Below are 21,762 nucleotides of genomic sequence, written 5' to 3'. Positions count from 1 at the left end.
TTCTTAAATGACAGACTGTACTTGCTAGTTGTTACCCCTAAGCTGAAAATGTCCAGAAGGATATAACCGAGCTCCGTTAATTTTGGGTGTTATACTCTTTGACTACACGCGTGGCTATGACGGAACGGGGTAGGACCTGTCTTGGAGACGCGAGTTTCAGTCTGCTTGAAGAGAGTTCCCTTGATGCGCGTTTCAAGTTTCATTCCTTGGATATCACATCCTGTGGTCTGGTGAAGTTCGAGGTGGACTCCTGTCTTCCTATCAGACAAGAATGGCTTCGTGTTTAGAGGTAATCGTAGTTCCCATGTTAGTGAACGTGTTGCGGTCGTGATTGAAACGTGTTATGGGGCAGTTCAGTGATATACAACAAAAGTTACAATAAATACAATCACCAGGTATAAAAGGTGCCTTGGTATAGGAACAGTCTTGGTATAGTTTAAGATAACGACTAGTACAATTTTGCGCTTTCAATTTAAACTTGAACATTTAATGTGTAAGTAATATATCACCGCTAGCGTGAGAGAGAATTTACGGAAATAATCTCTCTCCAAATGTGGGGATCTTGCATGGAAAGTTTACACTTTGGGCGCTGCGCCAGTAAAACTTTAGGATACATATATTTTTGTTTTTCCCAACGTCGCGCTATCTGTACAAACACACGCCTATCATTGAACAAAACCGTTTCAAAGCGGTGTCGTACGGTAGACAAGTGTTATTGACACGACCTACCAGTTGAGTGTTTGGGAAGTCATGGTCAAGTTCATTCCGCTTTACCTTCTAGCTTTGCTTTTCCCCCACGTTTATGGATGTAAATTGTAATTGCAGGCTAAGCATTGCCGATTTTCAGGCTGCATACAATTATCTGTAGCTCATAGCGTCATTCATGAAGATTGTACCAAGATATGAAGCCACCATCATCGCATAGCGATTGGTGTTGCTAAAAGAAAGTATCTTTCCTTCGAAGATGTCGCAGTTTAATTTCTCAAAACGGAGATGCTGGCCGAGAAGGTGTTTCGATTTAGAGACCATGATGTTGGTTCTTGCCTTGTGTGAATTTGGTACGATTCTTGGTCAGGGCTGTTAAGTTCGTAATGAAATCGAATACATTTTGTAGCATGTCGATCGGAAACGATTCGGATAGATTTTACATGTTCTGTTACTAGATCCAATATTGCGTTCAAACGTTTTGCGTATGCCTCTCGAAAATTAAGAACTCGGTTGTATCCGAAAAAAATATTCCGAAACCATTACCAATTTCGTAACACATGCAGCAGCCCACAAACTTGATCAACAAACGGTCGTCGGCGAGGCAACGTCGACCGACCTACGGATCATCAGTGGAGAAGAGATCGCGCGCGATCGGCAAACAACTGAAGGTTATAGCCTGGTTCATACCCATGGCTCGTTAAACGTGTCTGGGTTAGGAGGGTCAAAGGCTATCATTCATAAAATATATCGGGATCGTGGGTACAGGTGGATCGTAGTAGTGGGGTGTTCTGCTGTAGTAGGCGTGCATAATGTGCATGTACATGTACAATACAGTGTACGATGGTTGTACCGCCATCGCATAGAGCACTGTAATGTGGCGAGATTGGACAAGTAATAAGCAGCGCTGGATTCTCACGACCGCGTGCATAATTTTTTTTTTCTTCAACTTAAACCCGCGGCTTGTATAATGTCGTGTGTAGGCTCACACACGCACGAATAGCGGCTAGCCCCAGCTCATTTGGTATGAATTCCTGATGTACATTTTCCGGACCGGTGGTTGAACCAACGGGCGCGCGTGTACACGTTCAGTACATACCGGTACACTACATGTAGCTAGCGATTCCGATCTCCGCTGACTCCAGATGGATACGCGATGGGATGGTCACGAGGCGTAGATAGCGGGGCTTCAATCATAATGCATTCCTGGATGTAATTTAACTATGCTCTGAATGAAAGGCTTCCTCTACATGTATTGCAACAATGGTGTGGTTCGCGATAGCTGATTATGTGAATTAACGGACAGACCGACAACCTGTAGGATTCACTTCTCCGCGTGTGTTTGTGTGTACATCTTCCAAGACGTTTTTTTTTGTCGGGCGGTGAAAACAAGGCGCACCCGGCGCCTCGTTTTTGTCACTCCCTCCAAAACAAACTCGCGAACATGTTGAATTTCTTCCGAAGGAGGAAGAAAACTTCCAGTGGGAAAGCTTCCACGACTCAATCTCGTCAAACAGTACCTCAGGACGGCGCTGGCACTCAGGCCCAAGCCTCATCGGATGGCCCTGCTCAGGCCAGTGAATCACCGCCGGTTAGTAGTGTGAGTGAGACATACCAATCATACCAAGCATATTTTCACTTGTCACACATGGACAAGAGGTGTCGATGACTGTCTTTTTTTTTCAAGTGAAATCATTTGAAAATGTACTAGGTTCTATCAAAATGGGTCAGATGTATACCAAATGTTGGACTCTCACTTTTTTTCCCAGTGTTTTTCCGGAAATGGTGATCAGTCAGAAATTGTAAAAGAAATTCTATTGTGTGGGCTGTAAACATCTTCCACTTAGTTTGTGTGCTCAGTGAATTAAATTAAATTTAATCTGTCTAATAAATTAACCAATATTCCTTTTTTTCTGTTCCCAAAAATAATCTGGTATGTTTCTATTTTTAGATGGGGGTAATTCTGTCTAGACAACTGGTGACCTCAGTGTTAGGTTTGTTGTTTTTTAGGGTCAGGGGTGGTTTCATCACGTTTACAAGCAGTTTTGTATACAGTCAGTTTCTGTTTGACTACATCAGTGGCGCAGGGGGGATCAGCCCCCCCCCCCCCAAGAGGTTGTCAATTTTTGGGGGGTTTTCAATTTTTTTTTTAGTCCTATGATTTGACGATGGTGATATGTTTGTGGCCTATTTTGCGAGTAGTATAATAATAGGGGTATAAATGGCGCCACCAATGTCAAAATAGTCCGTCCTCCTCCCCCCCCCCCCACCCCCCCCCAAAAAAATATTTTTCCGCTGCCAAATTTTGGGCACCTTTTTTTTAACAGAAATCAAACTTCTAAAAAAAATTCAAAAAAAAAAAATCTGACCCCCCACCCAGCCAAATTCTGGGTGCACCACTGAACTACATAAACAACCATGACAGATGAATTACCAAAACAATTTGATAAAGTATGTATTCCTCATTTTCAAATGAATTCCATAGAAAAAGTGATTAGGTTAACTTATTATGTGAGCTTATTTTTTTTATAATGTCATGCACTCTCGACAGTGTTGGTAATTAGAGTAATACTCTATTTCAGCACCAAATAATAAAAAGTATTTAAAAAGACATCATTCCGTAACTGAAAAATGTAACTTCAAAGGTACCTTCCTGATCCTGTTATTGTTACAGAGAAACATTTATAGGCATGTGCGAATGTCACCAAGGGCATGACTTAGTACCTTTTTCATATTCACTGAAGGATCAAATATGTGGTAAATATTTGTTAAGGATACAAACACATCCATCCATTTTGCATGACATGGAAAGGTTGAAGTGCTGGGTTGCTTTCTGTAACGCGTCCATTTGTAGCATGTGGGGTCCCGCCCACTCACACTCACAGAAGCGACCGACAAGTCCAGTTGTCTTACCAGAAGTAGGCCTTTGGGAGGACCCACGCTTCGGAGAAATTCTGGTGGGAAATTTGAAAGCGACTCCACTCCTCGTTTTTTCAGATCTTGAAGTGTTTTTGCAGGCGGTTGTCGTCACGGATGCGCGACTCTGCGATGGTTTTGATGCATTGTGCGCCTTTACCATGTCGGACGACTTGCATGTTGAAGAGCACTTGAAGCTGTTTTATTTACTCTGGGAAAATGCTAATGAGGATCTCAAGAAATAAACTCCGTGGAAAGTTCTCTTTGGAAGTTATGATCTTGAGTGCTACCCCTTTGACGGTAACGGGGGCGTGATCACAGCCCACTTCTGGAACACTCAAAGCATCCCAACCCATGGGTAATACTACATTGTACCAATGGCGTCATTGCTGCAGTACTTATATACGAACCCCAGGTTAGACTAATCTAAGCATTTCTGTCCAGTCGAAATGTCAAATCCAGCGTTTGTTTGTGCAGGGAATACCTTCAGGTGAAATTAATCATAATTCTGTGTATATCTTGATTTAATCCCTCTGTGCGTAGTTCAGTCAGCCAGAGTATAAATCTCGAAAGTTGTCACTCTTCCATACATTTTGTATCCGCTGTTGCCTGTGTCAGTACGTGTGGCCAGTGCTGTGGCTAAACATCCGGTGTTTTTTTAGTGGCTTTTTGTCAAGAATACGTTGTGTTTGGCAGTCACTCAGTCAGTATTTTGAGGCAGAAGTGAGTGAATCTTGTCAGTACTTTATTGGACTGGCAATGTCTGATTGGTCAACTTGGTGGACTTTGAGGTGATGGCGTCAAATTTGGCAAGATTTGAAGAGGTATGTGTGCGAATGTACTCTTGCATCAGCCAGGCACGCAATTTCTTTCTTCGGAATAGCTAAAAATCAATAAACTCTTGCAAAATTTGGAATTTCCTCATTTTTGTCAATTACCAGTTGAGTGCCGGATTGGTGTTAGTTCCTCATGAGTCATTACCACTCTGTATTATGTAATTTTTAATCGGAAGGGTCAAGGCTAATTTGCAAACTCCTCATTTTCTGGTTTTTTTTTTATCCAGGAAATCTGAGGAAAAAGTCACTCTAAAATCTTTGCCATGGCAATATTGGGTAGTGAAAAATTCTTAAAACACATGGAGGCGGTATAATGCACCACAATAAGCCAGTTAGGTATTCCAAAATAGTCTGGTGCACAGCAAGATTCGACGATTTTTTTTTCGGGATAAACGTGGCAGATAAATGCACACAAGGCTATGAATGGGGGACGCGGTAACCAAATCTGCCTTTTGTAATTTTTCGTGCAATCGAACAGAGATGGAAACTTTGCATAAAACTTTGGACACACCAGACACCTAAAAACACTTCGCTGTCCAAGCATTTTTTTTTTTTTGCAGAATGTTACTTCAGAACACGATGATCTCTTCAATTTTGCTGGTACGCCGCTATGCTTTGCACGCATACGATGAAATGTTTATCCCGAAAGAAAAATCATCAAATCTTGGTGTGCACATGCGCAGCTTGAATACCGAACTGGCTTACTGGCATCCCTTCCTATTTTCAAAATTAGGAACAATTCCAGTTTTCCCACCAAAAGTGGCTACATGATAGTGTTTTTGGCTCTTTTTTTCCTTTTTAAATTCCATTTTCTTAAAAAAAATATTCAAATAGAAACCAGAAAGCAACATGAACTAGCAAACAAGTTACTGGTGCCTGCATTGAAAAAACAAACGAACAAACAGACAAACAAAAAACAGTTTATCTGATGAAAAGTTGACTGAGCCATGTTCAGTTTTGAAATGGCGATAAAGTTACTGGCATTGCCAATTAATGCACAATTTGTAAATGAGATAGATTTTAAAAAAGACTAAGTTGTAAATGGAGCTGTTTTATTGTTGTCAATGAAAGTTGGACATTGTTGAAAAGGAAAATAATACTTAATAGCCCTTTCATTAATATTTATCAGAAATATTTATTTATTGTCATTAAAAAACCCAATGTCCTTCTCTATATGTTCAATAAATTCAGCTGTAATTTATTTATGAATTGCCCATCAATAGCCAGTTAATACATTCAACACAACAAGAATATAACGCTCAATAATTAATATTAGCCCACTTTTGAGAATCGGTCATGCAGCGCTAAGTATAGAGGCCACATTTTCAACCTACTAGAACAGTGTGGATTATTATTGCATTGTACGACTGGCCTACATATATTTACCGATCACATGTTTGCATAGCGTGCATCAGTAAAGATGCACAGCATGTATTATTACTTGTGCTGTGAGCGCCGTGCATGTAATTGTGCCCGTGCCGCACTCGTGGTAAAAGCATATCAGTCGTGGGACCCGTGATGAATATTTAACCACTTTGGGACGCGGTAGTATAGAGTTTCGGTGGTTAATTCATTTTCATAATGGCTGGCCCTGAAAATTGGATTTCAGGAAATCTGAGTCAAATGGAACATGTTCTCTTATGAATTAATGAGCATGTAAGCTACTGGCATCACTTTTCAAGCGGCAAACAGTGCTGCAATAAATTACTTCATCTTGACATTATCAAGTGTAGCTGATTAAAATAAATGCTTTCTACGGTAAAAATTGTAACAAGGGGAAAACATGTTCCTTGATAAAAGAAACTGTTTGTATGATACTGTGTATTTTGCGTGATTTAACTATATTAATTAATGTGCAGGTACATTGTACAAATTTGTACATGAAGTACCATCATCTTGCACATTGAGACATGTTAATTTGCAATTAAAAAAAGTATCATATTCAGCAAATCATTCTGAATGTGTGAATGCACATGTTGCCTTGCAAATCCTGCAAATTAAATCTGTTATGTGCCTCTTTAACAATTCAGACAGTATCGAAAGCAGTACCACGTCCAATTGTTATTGTTTTTGTAAAGTAACAGCACCTCCCACATATAAACACCAATTCACATCATGTACATGTACATGTAGGTTAATCCGCAGAGGGGAACAATCCGGAAGGTATTGTACAACTCGCGTGAATTAAAATTTTGAGTTGAAATTTTCTGACTTGCACAGAATCCCAAGGTCAGAATTGGGACTTGATTCAATTATTGCACAATAACTGACGGACTTGGGACTTGGCACTCGTTGATTGCTGCCCTAATCTGCACAGGTTAAAATGATTAAAAAAATGGGTAAAGTCTGTGGGGGAAGGGGTGTCAAGTTAAAACAGGTGACTAGCACCTCTGCATTTGAATTTCCATACCGTATCCTGGCACAAGATGGACGGCAAAGTAATTACCGTTACTTTGAATTACTGTATAAATTGCAAAATATTTGTTGTATATTTCTCTGAACATTTTAATAATTATGTAAATTCACATACGTGTATATGGGTCATTCTATAAATTTGGGGTCCACTATTTTTCTGGCATTTATGATTTTAAAATTCTGATACACTCCTTCACACTAACCACCCTGAATCCATCAAAATCCATACCCCTGTTTTGGAGTATTTCGGCGGATTCAGGGTACCTCCATATTGAAAACTGGGGAATTTTGATGGATTGAGAATTGTAAACCTAGCGGTAAGTACTGCAGGATTTTGATGGATTCAGGATACTCTATACTGAGCAGTCACCTACATCAAAATGTTTGTGCATGACACAATAGGTGGATTTTGGCGGATTCTGGATACTTTTTAGTAAAAGCGCTCATGGGGTAAGGGTTAATGCAGTCGTCCTTCAAGAGTGATTATGATTAAGAGCAAACTACCTTCATGTACATGTACATGTACCCAACAAATAAAAGTCGTTCGATGTCATTCTTAATGATACTTGATGGCAAATTAAAAGTACCAAGGTAACAGGGACAGGAATATGTCACACTTTGAACCCAACATTTAGGCCTATAGAACGACTAATATAACACCATTCACGAATAAAGGAAAAAGAGCCCTCAGCAAGAAAAATGCTAATTTATGTTGAAGTGTAGCACAGTAATAATAAAGCAGTTGGTCATTCTGTATCACATAAGACACACACACACACAGTGATGGGAGGCCTTTCCATTGAGCAAGGCCGCTGTAGAAACTCTTCCACTTAGTAAAATAAATACAGCGAGGGAATCTCTGCTGTCACACAGTCAATACAATGACCGGCGCTCATTCTACGCATTTCAACCCTTTGTGAGGTTTTCTTTGAACCAATCTTAAAGATGCGTGACAATATTATTAACATCCTTATCTCTCTTAAGTACCTCTACCATCTTTAAATATGATTCAATGTTTTATTTTTTCCTTTTTAGGAGAAATGATCAAATAATTTAACCTACCTTCGTTGCCGGAAAATTAGCAATTGATAAATGTTATATTAGCTTTGCAAGAATTATGAAGCATGGTTTAATTTGCGGCATTTCAGTTGTGGATTTAAATGCTTGATTGTAAATCATTGCATACATTGTAATTATAAATACTTAACCGTATAAGCAGTGGGACATATGGAAAAATTTAATTTCATCTTCACGTATAATTATGAGGATATGTATGTCCAATTAAAGGGAATGTGCAACATTTGCACACATCAAAAAACAAAACTACCAAATTATTTTGAAAAACCTTACTGGACTGTCTTTAATGGCAGTCTAAAACATCCTGTAAAATCATGGCACGTGGTATGCTGTTATTTTCAAGGCAAGGGGTATTTTTGTATAATTTCCAATGCTGGTCAGCCGACCAGCGTTGGGAAAACAGGCTGACTTTTTTTTCGACTGCTACCCTCAATTACCAAATTTACGGTCCACATTTTTTGTTTGCAATCGGTTACACGTCCGTGAATGGTTGCAAGCCAGCTAGACTGGTTCCCTGAACTTACATGTACAATTCCCCAACGTCTTGAAGTTACTCTGTTTCATGTTAAGTGGGGTCAGGGAACCAGACTACAGGAACAAAATTGTTTTTTTCTTGGCTTTCTAGCATCTACGAACGTAAAAGTGAAATAATATCTGCTATAAAATACAAACCCCCAAAACCATCAATTTCTGAAAATTACGGCAAATGTTGTATATTCCCTTTAAAAAACAATACACAGAATAGATAAAGAGCCATACTACATGAACATGAAAATACATCCAATGCCAAGGTCTTGTATGAACATACTCGTACTCGTGTGTATACGCTGTTCCCTAACAAACGTATACAGTGTATCTACGTGTTTGCACGACTTCGCTAGACAGTGAAAGAGTTAATGCCTCCTGTTTAATGAGGTGACCATGCATTAATTATGCACGTCAGCTTTGTAGTAATTACTGTAAATTAAATTACAACTACACCGTACACTGCTACAGTAAAACGTGCAATTAACTGCATGCTAATATTCTCGTAACTGTAGACTGAAGGGGGAAAAACATCGATGTCCCATTGACTGTACAGTTTTCTCAACAGTTGTATTGGAAATATGTATGTATTTTGTGTGTGTGTGTGTTCTGGTTGAATAAACTGGCAGTGCATTTTCCTGTGTTAAATATTGAATTACAAAAAGATAGAGTGCTGACTTAGATCACAGTGTAAAGATTTTTCACAATATACCGGTATGTATTTATAGTGGTATACAGGCTGATACATGTATGATACTTGGCCCGATTTCAGAAAAATTCTGGGCTCTTTGCGGTCAGCAAGAAGCTTCGGCTTGTCTGCATATTTCTTTTAATTAAAGATTCTGTGATTAGAAGATAAAGTGCAGAATAATGAGCCTAAGCACAGGATTTCATGATTAGCACAGCCATGACATTGGGAAAAAGGCGGATTGCACTCATAGTCTCATACAGTACAGGGTGAGTAAAAAAAACTGAAACCCAAATGTCGGGACCATTGTTTTAGTGATGTTCTGCATGTAGCACTTTCAAAATCTAGGATATAAAAACCCAATTCATTAGCTTTCTTTTAGGCCAAAAAAAAAAAAGTCTCCGGTTTCTGGTATGGAACTTGCCCAAAAAGTGGTGCGGCGACACGGCTTTTTTTTTTTTCCCTGACTTTTTTGCTTCAAATGCCGTGTGATGACTGCAAATGGTGCCTATATGGGATTGGGAGTCCAGAGAGGCCACATAAAGCTTATTCTCGACCATACGTGTAACTCCATCTAAAAACACATTAAAATTGTGCAGCAGCAGGATGCCAGTCAAACCAGTGAGTTTGGCGGTTTTGAGACATCATCTTTCATTGAAAAAAAAACTTTTTCATTTTGCCGACGTGCATGGCTACAGCGACGCGCGCGCATACCAGAAACCGGAGACTTTTTTTTTTTGGCCTTAGTACAAGAATCATTTAAATCACTCATGTACTTTTCAAGTTACGGCGTTTTAAACACAACCACCGTTTTAAAGTTCTGTCCATGGATCATAAAAAAGGTGTACTTTCTTTCAGCAAAACGAAAACAATTCTCGCACATCCCTATGTGATTTTTTTTTCGTTTTGCTGAAAGAACACTGAACTTTTTTGTGATCCTTGGTCAGAACCTGAAAACGGGGGTTGTGTTTAAAACTCCGTAACTTGAAAAGTACATGAGTGATTTGAATGATTCCTCTACTAAAAGAAAGCCTATGAATTGGGCTTTCATATCCTAGATTTTAAAAGTGCTACATGCAGAACTTCACTAAAACAATGGTCCCGACATTTGGGTTTCGTTTGTTTTTTACTCACCCTGTATACCGGTACAACGTGTACAATGTACTTTATACTTTTCATTAACCCTAACCTTTCCAAAATCCTCCATAATCCTCTTTGCAAAATGGAGGATTTGCAGGATAGAATCTATGGCAAAAACGTGTGGCTAATTTTGGAGAATGAACTGCATCAAAGTCTTAGGCCGGACCTTGTGTTAAATGCTCATCTGTGCATAATTTTAGGCCTAGACTATACTTGAAATCCTCCGCAGTGCTCCAGGATGTCACTGGCTCTGCCGCAACATATTGACAGTGATTTCTGGAGGATTTTGCAGGATTGAGGCAGTGGTCACCCCTCCAAGGACCACATTCAAGAAATCACGGATGATTTTGGACGATTGAAGCTGCATTTTTTACATAGAGGCAGTTGGAGAATTTTGCAGGATTGAGGTTTTATCCTAGCAAAAAATGACTAGGGAGTTGGGGTTAATTAAAGATTCTGTTGAAAGATTAAAGATTAGAAGATGAGTGCAGAATAATGAGCCTAAGTACTGAATTTCATGCCAGAGCCACGAAATTGGAAAAAGGTGGAATGCACTGATGATAAGTCAGGCATGTACAATATGTGCTACATGTACTTTTCAGTAAACGGCGTGTATCACAAGACTCGGGTCACAATACAGTATGTGTCACAATTGTATCAATTGTATGTCATTCTGTGCCTGCCCACATGTACTGTATGCACTCCTATTTATTCATAATGCCTTTGCACACTATTGTCGCTCCTTAGTGTTGAGTTCACCTTGAGTTAGGATTATTATTAAAGGGGTGCCCGAGATCGAAGGGTTGAACCCAGGTCCAAAACAGACTTTCTGATACTGTAAAAAAAAGAGTGTAAATTGTCCACATAATGTCGATTTTATTAACTAGCAAAACAAGTCAGTATCTCTAGAAACCACATATTTACAAAATGAAACTTTCTGATACTGTAAAAAAAGAGTGTAAATTGTCCACGTAATGTCGATTTTATTAACTAGCAAAACAAGTCAGTATCTCTAGAAACCACATATTTACAGCATACTAAAATGAAACTCTATAATTCCCCCTCCCCCTCAGGAGCAGCAGGAGAAACCCAAAGCTTCCCCCGCCACACCCAGTGCCGCACCCCAGACCGAGGAGGCTGAGGAACCCGAGGACACTGCCTCCACTCCCCCGGTGGTCCAGCCTAAAGGACGCCAGCGTCGCGGTGCCTTCAGTGCGGAACCGTTGACTGAGGAGTATGCTGCTTCCTATGTTAAGAAGGTAAATCACGATTGAAACTGTGCGCACAAGGGCGGATTGGGGGGGGGGGGGCAATGGTAGCCATGGTCCCCCCCCCTCCCAAAAAACAAACCCAATTTTTTGTTTTAAGTGACGTGGCAATAAAGGCACCACCATCTTTTCCTAAAAAAAATTGGTTAAAGTGGTCAGAAATTGCCTCAGATTGCACCACAGAGCATCTAGAGGCCCCCCCCCAAATCTACATGTAGATTGTGTTCAGGATCCGCCCTATGTGCGATCCGCCACAGTTTGATACGATTTCTGAAAATCCTCCACATGATGGAAATGATACACCCAATGTAGGCTGGCTTTCTACAGTTGCGCCAACAAGAAAGTATTTGGAGCAGCTGAGGACAACCCAAAAGGAATTTGGTTAAAACCCTAACTCCCTAGAATGATTTACTAGGAACCTTCCTCATCCTTGCAAATTCCAACACCCTGTGCTATTAAACTATGCACAACATTAAACAGCTGAGAATCCACCAAACCCTTGTAAAAATAATAATGATAATAATAATTCATAGAGCATTACATCAAAAGAAAAATCTCAATGCGCTTTGCAAAATTAATCGCATGAAAAAGTCATAATAGTACCGTAATTTTCGGAATATAAGCCGCGGCTTATACGTTGAATTTGCCCATGAAAATGTTTACTGCGGCTTATACACAGGGCGGCTTATATGCCGAGCCTTGAAGAATAAAAATGAGATTCAAATGTGTATTTAATGTACTGGTTTAAGATTAGGTATGTGGCTGAAATGAATTATCAATTAAGAAAGTCATTAACAAACACAAAAATATACCGAGCGGTAAAAAGTACGGCAGGCCGGCCAACCATGCGTGAGTGAAAGCCGTCTTCGACAACCGGCTGTATGTGATACTAGTGCTGCATGCCATGCTGCATGCATTCCCCATGGACCACACCATTTGTGGTAATAAAGGGGTGTACTTTCTTGGGAAAAATAATGACCAATATTTTAGCTGTTTAAAAACAGAAAAAAGACAACGAATACTTTTTATGGAGTTCAAATCATATTTTTATTCGATAATCAGTTGTTCAACGTCGCAATATAATTTTTTTTCTTGAAATGTATTCAAGAAACGTTGTTAAACTCAAAACAGGGGCTAAATCACCCCTTAATGGATTCGTCCATAAAAATGTCAGCAACGTGTTGACTGTTTTCGAAGAAAGTTACAATCCAAACTTGAATTTTTGACGATACTCCTCGTTAGTAATCACAACAATTTGATAAGTTTTGTTGTAAAAACGGACCTTTTTATTCTTATCTTAGTACAAAACAAATCAGCATCTGTTGCCACAAAACAAGATTTGTAGTGCTCCAGTCAGACGACACATGGGTGGGTTGCATAGTCTCTCAAGTGCTGCGGGAAAATGTTGTCATTTGCCGGCACAGGCTGCCAGGCCATGCGCTAACTTTAGGCCGGGGACCGGAGGGGCCAGCAGGCAGCAACTCCCGGTGTTTATTTCCCGGTGTTAATTTGGAGGTCTTACTATTCCTCCATGGTCTTACAAAAATTGAAACCGCTGCGGTCGGTGCGGTTTATACGCCGCCGGTGCGGCTTATACGCTGACGTCAAATTTTAATTTGCAGATTTTTGCGTGCTGCGGCTTATACTCCACGCGGCTTATATTCCGAAAATTACGGTACATTAAAAGCTCATTAAAAATGAGTTGGAGTTTGGCTGGTTGCGGATCGTTAGGGTTAGCTAATTAGCTAATTAGAAAGGCAAACTTTCGGAATCCACTTTCCATTGCTAGACTCTGGAGTCTTTCCGAACAACTTCAGAAGTTGTTCTTTCACCATCTTGCGCTTGTAGTCGCTCCTGTTTAAAAAAAAAAAGAACTTCATTCAAATATTTTAAATAATGTGGTTCAGTGCCACCTTGAAATGCGCAATGATCTTTCCCTGATTCTGTTTGATACCATACAACACAACAATCTCAGTGTAAACACACGCATACCACATAACCCACATCATAAGTTCCGTCTTTTTTTTTTTAGATGGGCTTTGTGCAACTTTACATTTAAAAGAACCCCCAAAAAACTGGGATACTTCTGGTGCCCGGTATTTCAGTATGTGCACAAACATGCTCTAACCTTACATCTTTGTAGACCTGTGAACCAGAGAGGTCCACATAATGCAGGAAGCGTGAACGCTTTGTGGACTTGCACACGTCCACACTAGGTTTCCCCTCTCTGTAAAACGGAGGCATTTTTCAGGCATGAGAATCTTCCTGTTTAAACAGGAATTCCTGGGTTTTTTTGTTGCCCAAATTTCTGCGTTTTTATTGTGAGCCCGTTTTGGGGCTTTTTGCCTGATTTCACATTTGTTTCCTGTCTTTGCACAAGTTTCCTGTTTTTATTTTTCATTGAAATTCATTCTCATGCCTGATTTTGGGGTTAGGTTTATCTGTTGCAAAATGAAGAGAAACACTCAAGGAAATCACCATAAAAAAATTGGGTTACAGTGCATACAGTCATGTTGTACTTTACTCCAGAGGACAGTGCTTTGTCTTTCCCTTTGTCCCTGTAATACATGTATAACACTCTCCCATAGACTAAGCACACAAACTTACTACAGAGGACCGTTTTGAACAAAAGACCCAACGACCAAGGACTGAAAGGATCTGTTGTTCTCCCTTTGTGTCTGTCTCGGGGGTTATGTAGAACACATGCATTCATACACACACACACTTATACTTTGACTCGTAATAATGCATTGAAATGGATTCCAGTTAGGATTCTTTTGAGTCGGGAGTCAAGAGGATGCTGTTTAAAGTTCAGTGGACTTCTTGTTGGCATTGAGTGAGCGCTGAACAGCCATAGCAAAGTGATTGAATATCACCATGATTTCAGCGTCCAAAGGTCCTGCTGGGTTATAATGACTCACACGTGTCTTATATCGCCACAATGTGTACAAATAAAGATAGTACTTGAGAAGGAATGAATAAATGTACGTACATGTAGGTCACCTTAGAATTGCATTGATGTGTTACTTTGAATGCAAACAAATTTTGGAAAGAAAAATTGCTCCAGCTATATTCAGAATGCATTTATGTACACGTACTAACTGTACACAAATTTGTACAGACCTTCAAACAATGAGCGATTTCCTTTGATTTGCATTGCAAAATGCGAGGCAATTTTAAACTTTTTCACAGATTATTTCATAACAATTTGCTTTTGCCATATATACAAAATTAAAAATTAACAGGAGTGCACTATATATTTAATATTTATAACCAAATAATAGCTGACTGACAATCATTCTGCAGTTGTAATTGAGTAATTTCAGTATGCACACTATGTACTGGTACTTTTCACAATGTCATGTCATTGTTCAATATGATTAAGAACATTTATTTTTAAAGAAAAAAACCCATACATTTCAGCATGATGATTGATCGTTGACTGTAAGTGACACTGGATTCCGTTTTGTAGTATCTGGTTGCATGCATAAAATACGTGTACAAAGCTCTGTATCAAATCTCTACCCCAGTGCCTCAGTATCAAAGAGATGTTGGTCCAATAAAAGCAGACACACAGACTGCCCGGACAAATGAAGTGGCGCTATCGATTTGTGAGCTGTCGCGTGCAAAGTCTCAAATTACATGTATTTTCTATCAACTTAAAAATGTACAGTGCAAAATGTGATTGACCACATCCATTATTGTTTGGACGCAAAATCTCCAATGTCCTACCATAATTTTACTGGCTGCATTTAGTGTATTGGCCAAGTGCCTTGAACGGAAGACAGTATAAGCTGTCCAAGCTTATTATCAGCATCCTGCAATTATCTCTGCTTCAATGGGTAGCTAGTCAGAAACCACACCATGCATGAAGAAATACGAGAGATAGCCAACCACTACACATATTATGCAGGTCTTTGATCGTGTACATGTACTGAGAATGTAGTAAAATCACGTTTTATGTTTACATGTAGTTACACATGGTTTAATAATGGTTTATGGTAACGCGACCTACCTGGATACATTATTTTGCCAAATTGCTGACTTGAAACTTGTTATTGCCACATTTGGCCAAAATTTGATTTTTTTTTGGTTTAATTTATTATTTTTGAAATAAAATCTTCCCTACATGAGTTTTGTTTGCTTGTTATTGGGTAATTTAACAAATAAACAGGTTAATTAAACAGAATACTGTTAAATGTATCCTAAAGTAAACGAAGGAAGTATAAAAGACAAACAAACAAACCATACAAAAGTTACAAAATAAACTAATTTAATTTTTTTTTTTTTTTTTTTAAATACATGTACTTCAGAAAATGGTTCAAATTTTGGATCATACTAATTATAGCCTGCTTTGCAATGTTAATAATGCATGTGTACATGTAACAAAGAGTTCGCGGTCATTATGATATCATCTCCAATGAAATGTATTAAACTGGAATTATTAACCCAAAGTGCAAAAGGACAATTTCAATGATACCTGATTTACCAAGACATAATTATGTGTAAATCTGGAACAGCAAATAACAATGGCTCTCTTTTCATTGGCAGGTGATCCCCAAAGATTATAAGACCATGGCGGCCTTGTCAAAGTCCATCGCCAAGAACGTGCTGTTCTCTCATCTGGACGAGAACGAAAGAAGGTAACGCTGTTTGATACGGTGACAATATTGGGACCAATATGGCGTAGGATTTGGCATCTGTATAAAGTAGGATTTAGTTTTGATTTAGGGAGGTGGGAAAGTAGCGGTTTGTTCCAAAAAAATAATAAGGATGAAGGTTTAGAGTCTGGTGTGACTAGGCATGTTGAAATGTTGCATTTCAGTTCCCAGTCCAAATTTTAAATTCTGAAAATTTGAGGGTGCATTGCTTCAATTTTAGCAGGATCTTTCTCATGGTCCACCTTTTTCCTGCCGCTGTCACATTTGCCATCTATGATTTTATAATTCTGACGCACTCCTTATTGAAGTCATCCGCCAAGAGTGATTATGAATAGCAAAATATCTTACCAGGCCCGTCGCCAAGGGGGGCCTGGTGGGGCCGCCCCCCCCCCCCCCTGCTGGCGATCAAGAGCAACGGTGCCGTATCCTTCCCAACAAATAAACAATCATTTGAAGTCAATCTTAATGATACTTGAATGACAAATTACAAAGTACCAAGTTAAGACGGTCAGAGCATACTGACCGGAACGTCGAGTTTATACCTCTGGTTCTTTTCAGAACCATTCTCTTAGTTGAGAAATTATTCGCACATGGTGTTTCCGCAAACCTTTCAGTATTTAATCGGAACAGAAATGTCACACTTTGGACCTTAAATTTATAGAATGTCCCATTGGAATATTTTTTTACTGCATCTATATGTCGTGTAAATGTGCGTAAATTTAGTTTTTAATTTTATGTCTTTTTAAAAGCTTGCCCAGGATAATGTATCTTGCAAGGAAAACTGTTGAATTGTTTCCGTATTTTGCCAAAAATTAATAACAAAAAATAAATGACCAATCTAGAACTACAAAAAAATAATTGATTTTTTTTTTTTTTAGCCCATTGTGCATGGCATGACCGTGCACATGTACGTGTACATGTACATGCCTCTGAAAATGAATCCGACCCTAGTTCTTGATTACCCATCCCTTGGAGGGGGCTAAGGTTTCGTTGTCGATAAGCCCCCTGAACAAGATCATGCATGAAATGAGACAGGTTTTTTGTTTCTCCTGATATGACCTTATTATGATGTGAACATCCATGTAATATATATTTTGCCAGTTTAGTAGCATGGATATTAATACATGATAACGGTCATCATATTTTTCATGTCATTAAGGCAGGTTTTTTTAAAAAAAATGGAATGACAGGGGAAAAACAGCAGATCATTAGTATCACCACAATTTGAATTGTTCCTCTTGTTGCTTAAATTACAATTTGAAGTGTTTCTTTTGTAGCTCAGAATTGTAGAAAGTCTTAAGTGTTGTTTGCAGTCCACGCAGACGTGATATCACAGCAAATATCTTGCAGTGTAAAGTGAATTTCATGAAAAGTGAATTTTATTTTTTATGTAAATTTCTCATTATTGTGTTTGGACTGGACTGTACAAAGAAAAACAAATATTGCATTGCATGTACGGGTACGCATACATTTTACCTGGTACTTTTGATGTTAATAACCAAAATAAGTGCAATGGTCTTGTTTCTCATTATGTTGCCAAAGATTTACGGTGAAACTCCCATCACTAGCAGATCTACAATTCTTAAGCGATCATTTTTGAAGATATAAACTTGCAGTGTTGCAATGGGTGAATTGTACATGTCCGTGTGCATGTACAATGTACGTGTGCACTTGAGTGGCAAGTAGACATGTTCACTTATTGCCTAGTGATGCGTGTGTTTCTGATTCGAGATTATTCCAACTTTTCTCTCTTTTTTTTGGCAGTGATATCTTCGATGCTATGTTCCCAGTCAAGCACAGCAAGGACGAAGTCGTTATCAAGCAAGGTACGGTCCTTTGTCATGCCAGGATGCGGCTGTTTTTGGTGATATTTTGACAGTTCTGGAGATTATTTGATGCAGCGGATGATGCTTTAAACCCTTTCCTGCAGCTTTGTATCTGGGTAATTCTATAAATTCGGGGTCCAATTTTTTGGTGTCCCTGTTACATCTAACATCAGACTTTGTAAATTCAGAACACATTTTCTTCATGCCTTCTACCTCCAAGAGTGATTATGTAATGCAAATTACCTGCTTAACAATTTAAAATAGTTTGAGGTCAATTTCAATGATATATTTTCATGCCAAATTACACACAGGTCGGGTGTAACAGGGTGCCAGAATGAGACACTTTTGTACCCCAAATTTAAAGAATGACCCATTTGTTTAATTTATTTTACTTTTATTGGAGTCTGGTGTTTTTTTTCTGGCCACAAGGCCCAGCCTACTGTCTTGCGACTTGCAGAGTGAATGACTGAGTCATTGACTGAGTCACTGAGCGACTGACTAAGTGACTGACTGAGGCATTGACTGAGCCATTGACTGAGGCATTGACTGAGCCACTGACTGAGGCATTGACTGAGCCACTGACTGAGGCATTGACTGAGCCACTGACTGAGGCATTGACTGAGCCACTGACTGAGTCATTGACTGAGCCACTGACTGAGGCATTGACTGAGCCACTGACCGAGTCATTGACTGAGCCACTGACTGAGCCACTGACTGAGCCACTCCCCGAGTCATTGACTGAGTAACTGACTGAACGACTGAGTGACTGACTGAGTCATCGACTGGTCACTGAGCGACTGACCGAGTGACTGACTGAGACATTGACTGAGGCATTGACTGAGCCACTGACTGAGCCATTGACCGAGTCACTGACTGAGCGACTGACTGAGCGACTGACTGAGTCATTGACTGAGTCACTGAGCGACTGAGTGACTGACTGAGTCATTGACTGAGTCACTGACTGACTGACTGACTCCCCCATTGACTGAGCCACTGACTGAGTTGTTGACTGAGCGACTGACTGAGTCATTGACTGAGTCTCTGACTGAGTCACTGAGCGACTGACTTAGTGACTGACTGAGTCATTGACTGAGCCACTCCCCGAGTCATTGACTGTGTCACCGACTGACTGACTCCCCGACTGACTGAGTCACTCCCCGAGCCATTGACTGAGTCACTTAGTATAACTAATGTCCTGATCTGAGAATTCCGTGTCCAGCTTGTAATTGCAAGTCAATTGTTATTGCTTTTTTCAATGGAGTTGTGTTGTATTTTTTTCATTTCAACTGAGCACTGTATTATAGAAAATATGAGGTTATTTCTATCACATACTGACAGATCATTAAACCAGGTCACAATTTCTTTGAAGACGGGTTTGATTATTTTCTAGGTGGCTTGCTGAATGTGAAGGTTGTTCGTTCCGATTATCTTTCATAACCTCGGTGGCGGTTGTTGAAGAACAGGAAAAAGTGTTACATCGTTGACAAACAAATCTTGTGCTTGTTGTGTCTTGTACACATGTACATGTACGTGTGAATATAGAGACACAAACAAACAAGCAGATTTGCAAATGTATTCAACCTTTGCTCCAATTAGTCCTTCCATTGCCAACATAATTTTTTTTCCACCCCTTTTGCTTGTATTGCTGGTATAATTTGACATTTTAACCCTTCGGTGCACAGATTATTTGGATTAGATGCACAGATTATAACGTTTCTTTGGCAGTCGCCACAACTGCGCTGTGCACAAAAGGGTTAATAATTTAAGCAAGTCAAGCGTTTTACCAGAAATGCATTCCAGCATCAACACATTTATGCAGTTGGAAAGTCAAATTTGGATAATTTTCACCAGGAAGTGGACAGTGCTTTGAAAGAGCCTCAAGCAAGTTTTCGTTAGCACAAACCAAATGAGCATAGCACATTTGATTGCCAACTTGCATGTGTAATTTGCTTACAAGGATGATACGTAACATTAAACTCATCCATCTTATTCTGAGATTGACCATCGCAAGTGTTTTTGACAAACATATACAATAAAAAAACACAGAATCTTCTTGACATTTTTGTGATGAGCATGTCTCCCTCCCTCAGGATACTGCAGGTAATATTTAGTCTTAAGTTCAAAAAGTCAGAAATGTTAAGATTTTATTGCCACAAACGTGAATGAAAACTGAATGATGAAATGATAGAAAAATTTCCCTAGCCCTTAAAAATTTTCTTCTGATTTCAATTTGGGTCATATGTGAACATCATCAACATGAACTTGTGTCAAAATATGTCCATGTACATGCTCTTTATATTTTTTGGATTTAAGAATAGTGAATTCCACATTTTGAAATGTTAGATTTTATTGTCACAAAAGTACCCTTATGGAATGATGAAATGATAGAAACGATAGAAACATTTTCCCTAACCCTTGTAAATTTCTTCTGATTTCAATTCGGGTCACTTGTGATCATGTACATGTACTTGTGTCAAAATACATGCAATGTACATATGTTCTTTACATATCTGATACATGGATTTAGGAATGACTTATAGTGTAGATTAGTGAATTTCATATTTTGCAATGTACGTGTATGTTCATGTACACTTTTTCCCTTTGTAGATAATTTTGTTTCCATTGAAGTTACATGCACGATATCATGTTATTATCACGAAATGCTTCCTCCAAACAAACTAGTGATCCAAGCATCATGCTTCGCATGCAGCACATGAACATAATTGATCCGTCACCAGGCACGGCGCTACCCAAAACCCTGCACACCACGGGCCTGATTGAGATATTACACTACAAAACCCTGCCACTGCCATTCCTTCTCTCCGCGCTGGAAATACGATCCGCAGCTCCCATTGCACACCGCTCGATAAGTGATGCAGCCTGGCGCTCGGGCCCAGAAACGTGTGGCCTGGAGCCACGGCGGTGTGAAACGGCTCTTGCGAAGGCTTGGGAATTGTTATTAGATGAGTATGCCCATTAGTGTCAGGACAATCCCCAAATGATGAGGGCAAAAGATCCCGTCTGAAAATTGCAATTCACTGCGGGTTACTTCGGGGCCGAAGGTTCGGAGAAAAGAGGGGTGCATTTCATGATTTAAATCTCGCTGGCAGGATTAATTAGTTTGGCAAATGAAATTTGCTAAATGGACGTCAGGAACATGTATCCAATCTTCTGGACAGTATGAAAAGTTCATGAACCCCTACAGTTTTCGGAAGCGGTGAAAAAATTATTCGTTTATGCTTTGTGGAATTGCACTTTGTATTGCGGAAAGAACTTCAGGGCAAGGATTCAGGAAAGGACAGGATTAAGTATATGCCTTGAAGGGAGGAAGACAGGGGACAGTGAGTTTTCAATTATTTTGAAATTTTTATTGCTGTGCAATAAATGTGAGAGCCTTTAATACAGGAACTACTTTGGACTTTGACCACATCTTCACGTTTTCACCGTCTGATGGTGACATTTATTTGAGTAGTAACAATTGAGCTAATCAAGAATGTTATATCTTTGATGGTGCACTTGACTCTACGAGTGATAACTTAAAAGACACTTTCTTTATGCCGATTTTTTTTAAACCAAATTATTTCCAAACTGAAATGAGAGGTTTCTGCTAAAAAAAAAAAGACTGCATAGAAAAATGACTGCATACCTTTGCTTTTTAAACGTTTTATGCAAATAAACACAACTTGCAAAAATGAACATGAACAC

At 39.3% G+C, this 21,762-nt stretch overlaps 1 protein-coding gene across 4 annotated transcripts in view; it reads left to right on the top strand.

Moving 5' to 3' along the window:
• LOC119737401 (cAMP-dependent protein kinase regulatory subunit-like) overlaps positions 1-21,762 on the top strand; it is a 43,014-nt gene that overhangs the window by 6,350 nt on the left and 14,902 nt on the right. Inside the window, exons 1-4 of one of the 4 annotated variants that reach the window (XM_038211733.1) lie at positions 257-289; positions 11,376-11,561; positions 16,122-16,213; positions 17,996-18,057. In XM_038211733.1, coding sequence (XP_038067661.1) covers positions 272-289; positions 11,376-11,561; positions 16,122-16,213; positions 17,996-18,057 — 358 coding nt within the window. In that variant the 5' untranslated portion in view covers positions 257-271. Of the gene's footprint in view, positions 1-256; positions 290-1,494; positions 2,306-11,375; positions 11,562-16,121; positions 16,214-17,995; positions 18,058-21,762 lie in introns of those variants that run through there. The other 3 variants (XM_038211732.1, XM_038211731.1, XM_038211730.1) reach the window with 3 other exon arrangements.

Source organism: Patiria miniata, unplaced genomic scaffold (genome assembly GCF_015706575.1).
Source record: "Patiria miniata isolate m_02_andy unplaced genomic scaffold, ASM1570657v1 HiC_scaffold_3, whole genome shotgun sequence".
Lineage (NCBI taxonomy): Eukaryota > Metazoa > Echinodermata > Asteroidea > Valvatida > Asterinidae > Patiria > Patiria miniata.
The sequence above is the reverse complement of the archived record's forward strand: the minus strand, read 5'-3'. Positions and strand labels throughout refer to the sequence as shown.